Source organism: Procambarus clarkii, chromosome 88 (genome assembly GCF_040958095.1).
Source record: "Procambarus clarkii isolate CNS0578487 chromosome 88, FALCON_Pclarkii_2.0, whole genome shotgun sequence".
In the NCBI taxonomy this organism is placed as follows: Eukaryota; Metazoa; Arthropoda; class Malacostraca; order Decapoda; family Cambaridae; genus Procambarus; species Procambarus clarkii.
This window is the reverse complement of record NC_091237.1, coordinates 4,697,956-4,710,924: the sequence shown is the minus strand read 5'-3', so window position 1 is coordinate 4,710,924 and position 12,969 is coordinate 4,697,956. Positions and strand designations below refer to the sequence as shown.

At 40.0% G+C, this 12,969-nt stretch overlaps 1 protein-coding gene across 1 annotated transcript; it reads right to left on the bottom strand.

Moving 5' to 3' along the window:
- Positions 1–10,087: 10,087 nt before the first annotated feature.
- Positions 10,088–12,625, bottom strand: LOC138358992 (uncharacterized). Its single transcript, XM_069317483.1, has 2 exons — positions 10,973–12,625; positions 10,088–10,801 (listed from the first exon to the last, which is right to left on the bottom strand). The coding sequence occupies exons 1-2, from the start codon at positions 12,623–12,625 to the stop codon at positions 10,088–10,090; spliced, it is 2,367 nt and encodes a 788-aa protein (XP_069173584.1).
- Between the last annotated feature and the right edge of the window lie 344 nt (positions 12,626–12,969).

Genomic DNA, 12,969 nt, shown 5'->3' with positions numbered 1-12,969 from the left:
GCCCTAATATATCTCACCCCTGAACAGGTGCCCGCCCTCATATATCCCACCCCTGTACGGGTGCCTGCCTGCATGTATCCCACCCCTGTACAGGTGCCCGGCATCATATATCCCACCCCTGTACGGGTGCCCGCCTACATATATCTCACCCCTGAATGGGTGCCCACCTTATATATCCCAATTCCTGTACGGGTGCCCGTCCTCATATATCCCACCCCTGTACAGGTGCCCGCCCTCATATATCCCACCCCTAAACGGGTGCCCGCCGGCATATATCCCACCCGTGTACGGGTACCCGCCCTCATATATCCCACCCTTGAACGGGTGGCCGCCCTCATATATCCCACCCCTGCACTGGTGCCATCCTGTATATATCACACCCCTTTACGTGTGCCCGCCCTCATATATCTCACATCTTTACGGGTGCCCACCCTCATATATCCCACCACCTTTCAGGTTTCCGCCAGCATATATCCCACCCCTTTAAGTGTGCCCGCTCTTATATATCCCACCCCTGTACGGGTGCCCGCCCTCATATATCGCACCCCTGTACGGGTGCTCTCCCTCATATATCCCACCCCTGTACGGGTGCCCGCCCTCATATATCCCACCCCTGTATGGGTACCCGCCTGCATATATCCTACCCCCTGTACCCCGCCCGCCCTCATATATCCCAACCTTGTATGGGTGCCGGCCCTCATATATCCCACCCCTGAACGGGTGCCCGCCCTCATATATCCCAACCCTGTACGGGTGCCCGCCTGCATATATCCTACCCCCTGTACGTGTACCCGCCATCATATATCCCAACCCTGTATGGGTGACGGCCCTCATATATCCCACCCATGTACGGGTGCCCGCCCTCATGTATCCCACCCCTGTACGGGTGCCAGCTCTCATATATCCCACCCCTGAACGGGTGCCCGCCCGCATATATCCCATCCCTGTACAGTTGCCCCCCCTCATATATCCCACCCCTGTATGGGTGCCCGCCCGCATATATCCCACCCCTGTACGGGTGCCTGCATGTATCCCACCCCTGTACAGGTGCCCGCCCTCATATATCCCACCACTGTACGGGTGCCTGCATGTATCCCACCCCTGTACGGGTGCCCGCTCTCATATCCCACCCCTGTACGGGTGCCCGCCCTCATATATCTCACCCCTGTACGGGTGCCCGCCCTCATATATCCCAACCCTGTACGGGTGCCTCCCCTCATATATCCCAACCCTGTACGGGTGCCCGCCCTCATATATCTCATCCATGTATGGGTGCCCGCCCTCATATATCCAACCCCCATATGGGTGCCCGCCTTCATATATCCCACCCCCGTATGGGTGCCCGCCTTCATATATCCCACCCCTGTACGGGTGCCCGTCAGTAGTATAAACCGGGCCAAGTCGTGTCCGTTTTTTTTTTTCAGCGGACACGACTTGGCCCCATGTTTTTTCGTTACCCCTGTGAGATTTAAGGGACACGACTTGGCCCCATGTTTTTTCGTTACCCCAGTGAGATTTAAGGGACACGACTTGGCCCCATGTTTTTTCGTTACCCCAGTGAGATTTAAGGGACACGACTTGGCCCCATGTTTTTTCGTTACCCCAGTGAGATTTAAGGGACACGACTTGGCCCCATGTTTTTTCGTTACCCCAGTGAGATTTAAGGGACACGACTTGGCCCCATGTTTTTTCGTTGCCCCAGTGAGATTTAAGGGACACGACTTGGCCCCATGTTTTTTCGTTGCCCCAGTGAGCCATGCACGGGCATTGCTAATGGTCAATGACGTCATCAATTTACCTGGGGATTAAAAAGCCGGCTCCTGGCCCCATCATATTTCGCACAGGCATTGCTAATAGTCACCCGGTATTCTTCTTCCCTGAATAAGTCCGTTTTCTGTTATAGTATGTTTATTCCCATTTTTAATGTTTATAGCAAAGGGGGTTTCAAATGCTGCCTTCTGTCAAGCCTAATGTGCAATGGCGTTAATCATTATAAGCTTGTTTTTCTCAATAAGGTATTGCCGTACTGTTTCCCATTGTCTAAGATCATTTTATAGCTAAGATTACATAATAATAACATAAGAAATGACTTCAAACCCTGTTTACAGAACCAGTATTTACCCAGGTCTTTTTCCTAAATCTGAATCTAAAACTTATTCCAATTTATGTCCATTGTTTCATGTTCTGTCTAGTGTTGATAATTTTAATAGTCTATTAATATTCCCCCTTTATCATGTCCATTCATTCACAGCTCTATCATGTCACCTCTATTTATTTGCCTTTCTAGAGAATGTAAGCTTTGTCAATCTTTCTTCAGAAATTGCTTATTGAGCATAGGGCAAAATAAAAATGAAAACTTACTATCTTTCATTTGTATGAAAACAGTCCCCTGTCAGGCATGGTGACTTCAATGCGATTTCAGTACTAATCCAATATTACTGTATAAACTATCAGTCCCCTGCCAGGCATGGTGACTTCAATGCGATTTCAGTACTAATCCAACATTACTGTATAAACTAACAGTCCCCTGCCAGGCATGGTGACTTCAATGAAAAGCAAGCCTCTCATATTTTGAAATAAGCCCTTCGTTTCTGACGACATCGTCCCTAATGTGGCGCGAGGCGTCAACCGGCTAAATGAGGATCCCAGGAGGTTCACACATAAGTGTTAACTCTTAATCAGGCTTAATACCTCACCTGTACTCTGTGCTTCATCAGAGTTGATATTCAGCTACAATAGCTCATATTTTCGCTCATTGCTTATATTTTCTGTTATTCATAAACCCGATCAAACCATCCTAACCTAACCTATCCTAACTTATTATATATAACAAACAAATACATTCTACAGACCAGTTATTGTTGTTGTTTAGTGACATCGTGAAAAGCGACCTCAGGTATAGGGATAAGGTATTGCTGGCCATTAGCATATAGGTGTGAAGGTATTACAGCACCTGACTGGTCAACTATGCGTGACGTCACCAGACAACCAATGCGACCTTTGGCGTCCTACTGGCATGAGTATTTGATGTTATTATTCAAAAATGACTAGACTATCCATCCCCACCTAACCTAATCAGAGGTTTAAGAATATACATTGTATAGGTTTCTATTATTTTATTGGTAATAAAAGTTTACATTCTAGTCTTAACAGTAAAATTGTAATGGGGAACAAGCATGATATTTCAGATGTTTGTCATAGCAATCCCAGATCCTGGTAATTTTTTTGTGAGACCAGTTCCTCTGCCACATCAAATCTGGAAGAATAAATAGAAACCATATTAGCAACACAGAATAATAATAATAATAATAATAATAATAATAATAATAATAAATCAGCAATAATATGAAAGACAATATAAAGCAAACATCTAGAAATATACTTACAGCTCAGTAATATGAGGATTCATCACACAGCGATAGACATTTATCCTGTCCATCTATGCAAAATGTCTTTTTGCAGTTAGGTATTGCAAAATTAGAATATGCAAATTGAATTATCTTCCTATCGTTCATATTATATTCCCCATATTCAAATAAAGTTTCAAATTTATGTAGTGCAGCTCTCAAGTTAAGGTTGCATAATTGATAGACGAAAAACATGGCATAGGCTCCACAATAATATGAGTCCATACTCTGTATGCGTTGTGTGAACATGTAAACTCTGTAATCTTCAAAATAAGAGAAGAATTCTTGTAAATAACGTGAATGGAATTCCATCTTCACCCCAAAACTGTCCAACAGGGCAATAATGGCTCCTGAAGGTTTATTGTGTACATACACAGTCATCCAATGACCCATCATCGTTGCAGGGAATTTCTCATCTAAAGTATTTAAAATAAATACCACTGGCTCTTTATTCAATTTCTTGAAGATTCTCCGTACATCGTTCGCTAAATAACATCCGATATATATGGCTTCTTCCCCTAAATATATATTTTTCAACCCATTGTTTATTTCTAAACAATTCATGTTTCTTAGGCTCTCGTTTCACAAATAATACGTCGGTCAGCATTAATTTTCATAACCCCAGTAGTAGGACCAAACAGCAGTATGACTTTATTTCCCACTATGGCTGTATTAAATTCCAATGTAATTCTTAAATTCCCTGTCGCTTCCAAGGAAACTGTATCCTTTATTTCTTCTGGTAATAAATTAAAGACCAGCAGAGTTTGTCCTTTAACGAACGATTCGTAGGACAAAATATTATCTACATTAAATCCTACAGCATTCAGGACCGTATAATATAATTTCGAACATTTATGGGGGAAATCACACGCGATATTAAATAAACTCGTGCCGTTCACCGAGATATATACGTTGCTCAAGGCGGAATTGTTGAAATATAATGGGTTTAAGGTATAATCTCCAGAAATGGCTTCCATATCAATAATGGCCATGTATAACTTCTCAGGGATCACTCCACCCCAGGGTTGGTCCATAGTTAATGATTTTTGGCCATGCCCTAGAATATAGGTTTTAAATAGGGTTTTATCAAATATATATGTCACTGCTCCATTATTTTGGGCGAGTGCTCTGTTAATAGCTAGTAGCCCAGAAGGGAATGGGGTTAATCTATCTATCCATAAGCGGGCCATATTTATATTATATTTATAATTAGCAGTTGCTGTATCACTGCCAATAACCCATTTATCACTATTTAACTCCAAACGTATTCTTACATCTACGTTATCCAGTAAATACTCGCTAATAGATACAATATCCAGCAGTAATTTAAAGCACGTATAAATGCCGTGTTCTTTCATATTAACCATTTTCTCATCCTGATCTATCGTGGTCGTAGCAAAATACTGCGTATCAATTTTATTGGGTATCGTTAGCGCCTCTTCTTTATAAAAATGCGCTAGATGCTTAAAACCATCAATTTTACTTCTGGAAAGAGTCGTTAGCAGCTTTATATACGCCCAATATGAAAATAAAGAATTACTTTCAACTACTTGTTCGTTGAAATACACCACCACTGTTTTAAAAAGTGTTTGTGATAAACCATTAGCAACAGTCACTTTTTTGCCCGAATCTATTGCGGCGTCAGCTTCTGTTAATTCTATGCCCACTTCTAGGGCTAGGGATGACATATCCAGGAAATGACCAAGAATGCCAGGGATTCTAAATTCTATATACGAGTCCTTAAATTTATTAATTCCTAAATTAACAGGTAAAATATCGATATTTTTCCTGCTGGCTATAGTGGACTCAATCATACGTTCTGAATTAAGTTTGGGAAATCCATCTGTTACAGCCACTGTGTAACTTTCCAAAGGGGATTGTAGCCCCGCTCCTAGTGTAGTAGTAGTATTCATGCTGGATGCTATGAGAGGAATGAATTGTAATTTATGCAAACACGTCATTATATCTCTTATTCTTCTTATTCTGTTTTGTGAAACTGCGAATAAGTGCTAATTTGGTGGCCTTAGCCTTTCTCTTAGACTTTTTCCGCCTTTTACCACCACCTAATATCTGACGGCCAACTCCCTTCAATGATTCGATCCCATGCTTCTTCATTGACTTTTTAAAGGAATGTTCGCCTGTTTGCATGTCTTGCAATACATTCTGACCCATACGTAAGACGGCAGGAGCGAGGGTTCTCATTAAAAATGGGGCTGCTTTACGGGCTAAACCAGTGAGGAAACTGAATATACCACCTCCTCTTATATGACTCCTATTGAATATTCTAATATCACTCAGCCCGCCTCCTTTATATGAGGCAGGCGGGCTAATTAAGAATAATATTTCGTCTACAGACGGAGGGATGAAATTGACGCGCATTTTGTAGCTTGCAGATGAGTAATGAGGCTCTGAACTGTAATGTCCTTATTATATAGACCCAATTCGGGGTCGTATATGTAAAACAGCTGTTGTGCTTCCTCGTTTATCGAAATAAATAGGAGTCCCATTAAGATCGGTTACTGCAATACTTATACTATCCAGTACATTTGTATTTAGAGGTTTATATAGTTTCCTATTCGTGCTTTCACCACCCTGCAAAGACACTACGTCCAATATATTCACTAATAAATTTCCGTACATCGTGGGTGCAATTTTATCGCAATAAACACACAAGTAATCCATCATGCCCCTTGGTTGTGGAGGGTAGGGACACGTGTCTGATATGGGTGTTTCATCCAAATAATTCTTGTGCACGTATATATCATAATTTTTATGCTGTTCAGTTCCTAAAACCTTGCCAATACTCGCCCCAAAAGATAGGGAAATCCTGCATATTGCTCGATTATCGTCATAATACAATACATTCTCATCGCTGCTCGCGGTATTGAACTTTACTCTATTGGAAATCGATCCATATTTAATATATGCATCAGCATATCTTGGGAAATGCGTCTTATAGACATCAGACACAAAACTCAAATCGTTCTGTGAAAATATATGGGTAATTTCATTATTGATGGCGTATATAATTTCCTTTATGCCACCAGCTAAAATATTAGTTTTCGGTAGAAATTTGGAATGTTTGTAACTAATTCCTTTAACATCTAGGTACATAATTCTCACGCAGATATAACTTTCCAGATCATCTGATCTTATTATGTAATATGACGAAGGCAATAATATATTCTGGAGACACATTTCGTAAGAGCGTCTAGAATCCAGTACAAGCTGATTATACAGTCTGTTTTCAAAAGCACTAGGTACATTATTAGGAAATAAATCTGTATTAGAAACACTAGTAGCGTAAATAACGTGGGAATCCATTGCTGGACTATGAATGAATAAACTGTAAACAAAACAGAACATCTATTTATACACTCACCTTTAGTAAGCTAGCCAAGTTGCTCCTCCGCCAACTTTAGGGCGTTTAGTTTCTCCAGCAGCTGTAGTAGGAGCATACGCCCGTTTTCTTCTTAGTACCACGTCATCATTAAATATTTGTTTACGAGATTCTGTATTCCTAAACATTTCTCGTGGAGTTGAGGTTAAAGAGATGAATAATTTAACCAGCGGTAATTTTTCTCGTGGGAATACAGAGCGGTGAATTGTCATTTTAGTTAAAATATCATCAATTATGTTTATTCCAGCCACTGGCATTTGCAGATTCCCATTGACGTCCCATTGCACCATCTTGCTTTCATCAAAATAATTCAACAGCGAAGTAGCATAATCATGATCTTTAGCTTTCAATTTTAAATGTACCAAATGTACTATTGAAGGATTAGCTCGTACTGAAACTGGTGCTACTGGAGTACTTGCTGCTGGTGTTGGAGCTAGTGATGGCGCTACTTCTGGTTTTTTTACTACTGATACTTTAGCAGGTCCCTCATCGATGGATTTACGAGGTACTAGATAATATTCTTTCATTTTTTATTTATTAAATAGCCTGGAAATTAAACTAGCAGCTATGGGTAATAATATACCGAGGATACTGCCTCCTTTACGAGTTAATAAAATACGCTTTTTGTTTGAAATTGAGGGTTTCTTGCAAGCCAGCGAATGCAAGGTGTCTCTGTATTTCTTCAATTTGACTATAACTTTCTTTTTAACCGGAAGCCTATTTTTCAGAAAATTGTTGAAAATCTCTGACAAGCAATGAATATGTGGTTTTTTAAACTGCGCAATTAATTTTTTCCTGGCTGAGGAATTGAGTTTGCTCAGCAAGGTCACCAAGTCTCTGTACTTGTATACTAATGGCTTCTTCATATCTTCAACAAATCATCAGCATCAATCCACTGATCAAATGAAGAATCGTAGCCTTCGTACCTTACTTTATACTGTAATTTATTATTAGGCAATGTACGTTTGCGTAGGACCTTCTCAATATTAAATGCAGCTGGTAAATGGGTTAGGGTTAATTCTTCCTTATAAAACCCTCCGTCAATGGGCTTGTTATTCAAATCTTGTAAAAAATATAATGGGATAGGCTGGCTTTTATCTATACGAATAATTCTGAAAATTTCTTCCGTGTTTTGTCTAGCAAAACCTTTCTTGAATGTCGAAATTCTGTTGGAGAGAGTAATGCGAACTGTCTTCCACAGCTAGTAGAGAACTAAGACCTGCTTTAGGTTTGTCCTTACTTTTATACATGAGATTAAACTGTTTCTTTATATCTTGTGGACGAGATAAAGCATGAACGTCAACTGGAGTCCGACCACCTAACCCTCGGTGGGGTGTTGTGTTATAGGCCTTTATGATATCAGGCAATATGGGCAGATATCTCGAGGTATTGTGCGCAGTCATATATTTATATATCTTAGTTTTCATGGTACGTATAAAGCGTTCGGCGATAGCGGCTTTTGTTTCTTGAGAAAATACGCTATACAGTTTAATATTTTTAGCTGCAAGCATTCGTTGCATATGAGAATTATAAAATTCACCACCTCGATCTGTATTAATTTTACGTATTCCTTGGAAATATGAGGATTCCAATATGTTTTTCAGAGCCTTACTCACAGTCTGTCCATCTTTGCGTATCAGAGGTGCTACTTGCGCATACCGTGAAAAAATATCGACACAGACGAGAATGTATTTAATATCATCATTGTGTTTAGCTATTAATCCCATTTCTGCTAAATCACAAGCTAAATATATACGGGGTTTAGGACTCAGCACCTTTCTTCATAGAAATTTGCGAGGCTTTAATGCTTGCAAAGTGTAAGCTTTAGACGATTTCAAGTATTCTTTGACATCTGATAAAGTAATATCTGGCTTTAGGGTTTTAGCTGCTTTATACAACCTATTGACCCCCCCTAACCCTCCTGTGGATGCGGGGTTATAATAAATTTTATCTAGTACGTGCTCCATCTTCTAAAAAGTGATATCTGATTGTATGGTTTTAGCTGTTTTATACATCCGATATACCAACCCCCCTAACCTCCCCTTGTTGTTGTTGTTGTTGTTGTGGGGAACACATCTTATACACCCAACCCCCCTAACCTCCCCTTGTTGTTGTTGTTGTTGTTGTGGGGAACACATCTTATACACCCAACCCCCCTAACCTCCCCTTGTGGTTGTTGTTTAGTACGTTCACCATTGGTAAACAATTTCGTATGGATGCTCACCAACAATATTGCTACGGAAGGTGATGCGTTCAGGGGTTTTCACTCCTAAATCCACCAATAAATATCCATAAGGTTTACTGATGGCTTTCTTGTAGATATCCAAAAGCTTTTTAGAATCTTGTTTTCCAAATAACTGCCGCCCTAAAGTCTCAATTTGAGCTAAATCTCTAGATTTCACTAATATGAAATGGGAGGCGTTTAAACTTATACTTCTAGCATATTTCCCAGAGAAAAATATATTTTGGGTAATGAATATGCACGAAATAGCAAGATGTCTGCCTTTAGTGAAGATATCAGACACAATTTTGGAATTGGCAGATTCGATGAACAAGTCATCGATAATAATTAAAATAGGCGAATCATCTGTACGTTCATCTAAAGGGTTAATAATTTCAGAATGAGCTATTATTTTCTTGTTAATTACGGGATCGTCTAGCAATGCTCTGTAACTGCCGCCACATATAATAATACTGGAGAATTTCAGATGGTATTTTTGTACGAGTTTAGTGCACAAATGAGATTTTCCGCCATTGGAAAATCCTGCAATGATTATTCTGCTTGGTTCATTGAAAATATCGAGTTGTTCTTCAGTGATAGGTGAACTATCCATGACTCGTGTTGGGTTTGCACTGACATAAGTATGATAAGGACATTATATTTAAACATGGGAGGTTTTCATAGAAACATCAAAGCATACATTTCATATTTTTATTTTTTGCATAGAACATTTTCAAAACATAAATTAGGGGGGCACGGTTTTAAATAAACATCAAAGTATACATTTCACAATTTTTATTTTTTATATACAACAGAACATTTTCAACATAGGTTAGGGGAGATTGCATTTTCAGAACATCAGTGATGAGTCAGGGGCCCCGCAATTTTTCAAACATCAATGACAGGTTAGGGGAGGTAGCAATTTTCAAACATCAATGACAGGTTAGGGGAGGTAGCAATTTTCAAACATCAATGACAGGTTAGGGGAGGCAGCAATTTTCAAACCCAAAGATAGGTTAAGGGAGGTTGCAAATTTTCTATCACCATTTTCTTCAGTCACTAATTGTGAGGATACGTCTTGTTCACCAGTGCATCGCGTTGTCCCCACATGTTGAATATGGGATGGAATCCACGTCCCACAGGACGTGCAGCAGCAGCAGGTGCAGGTACATCCTCCTCCTCCTCATTCTCTTCTTCATGAATTTCTGCTCGAGGTATATCGGGGTGTCCATACGCCAAAGACTGTGTAGGACTCAGTACATAACGTTTATCGTCAAAGGCGGACAATCCACGTTTTGTAGTGAGACAGGTACACATACGGCCTTTAACATTCCTAATAGATCTGGATTGGAACCGCTGCCCAATATTTAACTCTAAAGCACTTTGGAAAGCTGCATGAGTGAGTTTAGACTGATGATAAGTGGGAATTCCTTTACAACGACAGATCTGAACCTGATCTTGAGTGAGAATTGAGTACATTTTAGGCTTCAATGCAATGAGTTCCTTGATAATTTTGGCTCCAACTTCCGATTTTAACAAACCCAGTTGACCTTTGCGAGAGTCATCGAAATAGGGATTTTCAGGAGGGAAATTACTGAAATCCATATGCTGAGACAAAGGCAGTTTATTTAATTTCTCAAAAGCATTTGGACAGCTTAATTCAATCAAATACGAATCTGTATCCGTATACAGCAATCTAGCTTTGTCTCCATAATGATCTTTGACGGTATTGTACCAAAAATCATATAGGATCCTCTTAGCTATTTGCAAGATCTGGAACCCCAAATAGGTTGGTGTATTGACTTTAAGTGATTGTTTCTTAACCGTGCAAATGACTCTGTCTTCACTTAACAAAATGCTCCGTTTGAAGAACGGATTGCGTGCATGCTTTTAGAATTTGTCTCGTGATGTAACTAAATAATGCTGATCGCCATATTTATTCACATTTGTCAAACTCTTGCCGTAAATTGCATTTGATACCAGCTTGAAAGCTTTACCCTTAATGGCGCAAGGTGTATTTGCACGTTCACGAGCATTTGTTTCGACAGATTCCTTAAGGTACTTGCTTTGTTGGAATTCATAAACTGCATTTACCTTAGCTACTTCTAATCCCAATTTCATCAGCATCTGAAGCAAATCTAAACTGACCAAGTAATCTTTTTGGGGGAGATGTGAGGCAATTAATTTATTGTTTTTCTTGGGGAGTTTGCGATCTTCGGTATTTAAAATGTGTTTGCTATAATCGGACAGAAGATCAGTTGAAATATTAGCATGCGACAGGGTTAATGGCAAGTCATCGGTGTATCGAGCCACCTCAGGTGCGACATGCTTGGTATCACACATGACCCAATACCCCTTATCCCCATCACAAGCAATATTTTCCAATCCCTGTTGGAGCCAATCATTGCATTCGGCAGCAGATAATTTACGGATCCCGCCTTGAGGAAGCAGTTCTGTCATACAGGTGGCGTATAAGCCATTGAAATCCAAATAAAGAATATATTTATCAGTGCTAGAAGGATCAGCACCTGTATGCTCATTTTGTACACTTGTGTGTTGCCGCACAACAGAGGTAAATCCGCCTCTTAGATTTCTGTGCAATACATCGTACAAATGGGGATCAGAAATAGAGTCCAAGACAACTTGACTCTTAAACAAGAAAGCGTCCCATGCAAAACTAGATAACGAGACATAGTGAGTAATATCTAACTTGTACAGCTCAAGCATGGTCTTGCGCCATACAGTGAACACATCACACAATAGTCCAGTATCTACTTTCAAATAGACCTTTAAGTAATCCCCAATGGTCTTGCATTCTGCTAATCTAAAGACTTCTTTAGCCTGTTTTTTATCGGTCTCGTTTATGGCCTCGTGTTTTAAACTATTGAAAAAGGCTTCGGGAGGAGGAAGAGCTGGTTCATTTAATTTCTCCAAAGATGAAATATAGTCATAGCAGAAGACCTGTTTGCCTGTCTTTAATAAATGGTGGGCAGCTACAGGGACGTCATCTAGCATAACTGAGGTGTAAGTGGTGGGTTTACCTTCCTTGATATGTTCTTTAGCTAGTTTTTCCAGCCCGCCATTTAGTAAAGCCAGACTATCCATAAACCGAAGTTTACCAATATCCACTTTCATGAACTTAAATCCATCTTTGGAGGCAATATCAATTTCACGGTTAGGGAGGTTGGACAATTCATTTAAAATTACCCCGAGGTCATAAGCAGCGTTGTGAGAGAATGTATACAAATATTTATAAGAATTTCTGCACAACATGTTACACCTGCGGCAATAGGCAGCTAGATAATTATTAAATTCGATAGCATGATCATGATGACGGTGCTTGTCTTTATCTGATTTAAATGGTCTATAACACATTTCACATGTGGTTTGACGTCTATAGGCTTGCCAATGTTCACGTGTCATAGATATTTTGTATTTAGGCATGGTAGATTTGATTCTCTTCCATGCTTTCTCCAAAGTATCTATGAAATGATTTACAGGGTCATCCCCCATATACGTCAATTTCTCTGCCACCTCCAATTCCCTGTTGATGATGATAAAAGCATATGCCACGGCTTTGTGACACTTCTCGATCATACGTTGGGGATTGGAGGGGTCCAACAAGCACTCGAAATCATATTATGCCGTGTGAGAGGGACCATAAGCACGACCGTAATTTTTGAACTTGATTTTATGACCTTCAGGGTAAAATTTCAATGTTTGTTTAACTTCGCATGACTCTTCGTGATCCCGCATCGCATCATGTAACAAATGCTGGCTGGTGTGTTACATGTCATGCCATGTATTGTGGCCACTATGCTGATTGGACACCATACCAGCCTAGTTGTATAATTATGGTGTATAAAAGATTAAGATACTTATTAAACGTGTAGATATAGTTTAATTAATGCACAAACAGTATTGTGGGAGGAGGAATGCTG

Bases quoted from the DNA above. Each gene is read 5' to 3' on its own strand.
- LOC138358992 (XM_069317483.1), bottom strand. From the start codon at position 12,625: ATGATCGAGAAGTGTCACAAAGCCGTGGCATATGCTTTTATCATCATC. The intron at 10,802-10,972 runs GTGAATAAATAT...TTGGGGTTCCAG, and splicing joins ACGGCAAGAGTTTGACAAAT to ATCTTGCAAATAGCTAAGAG.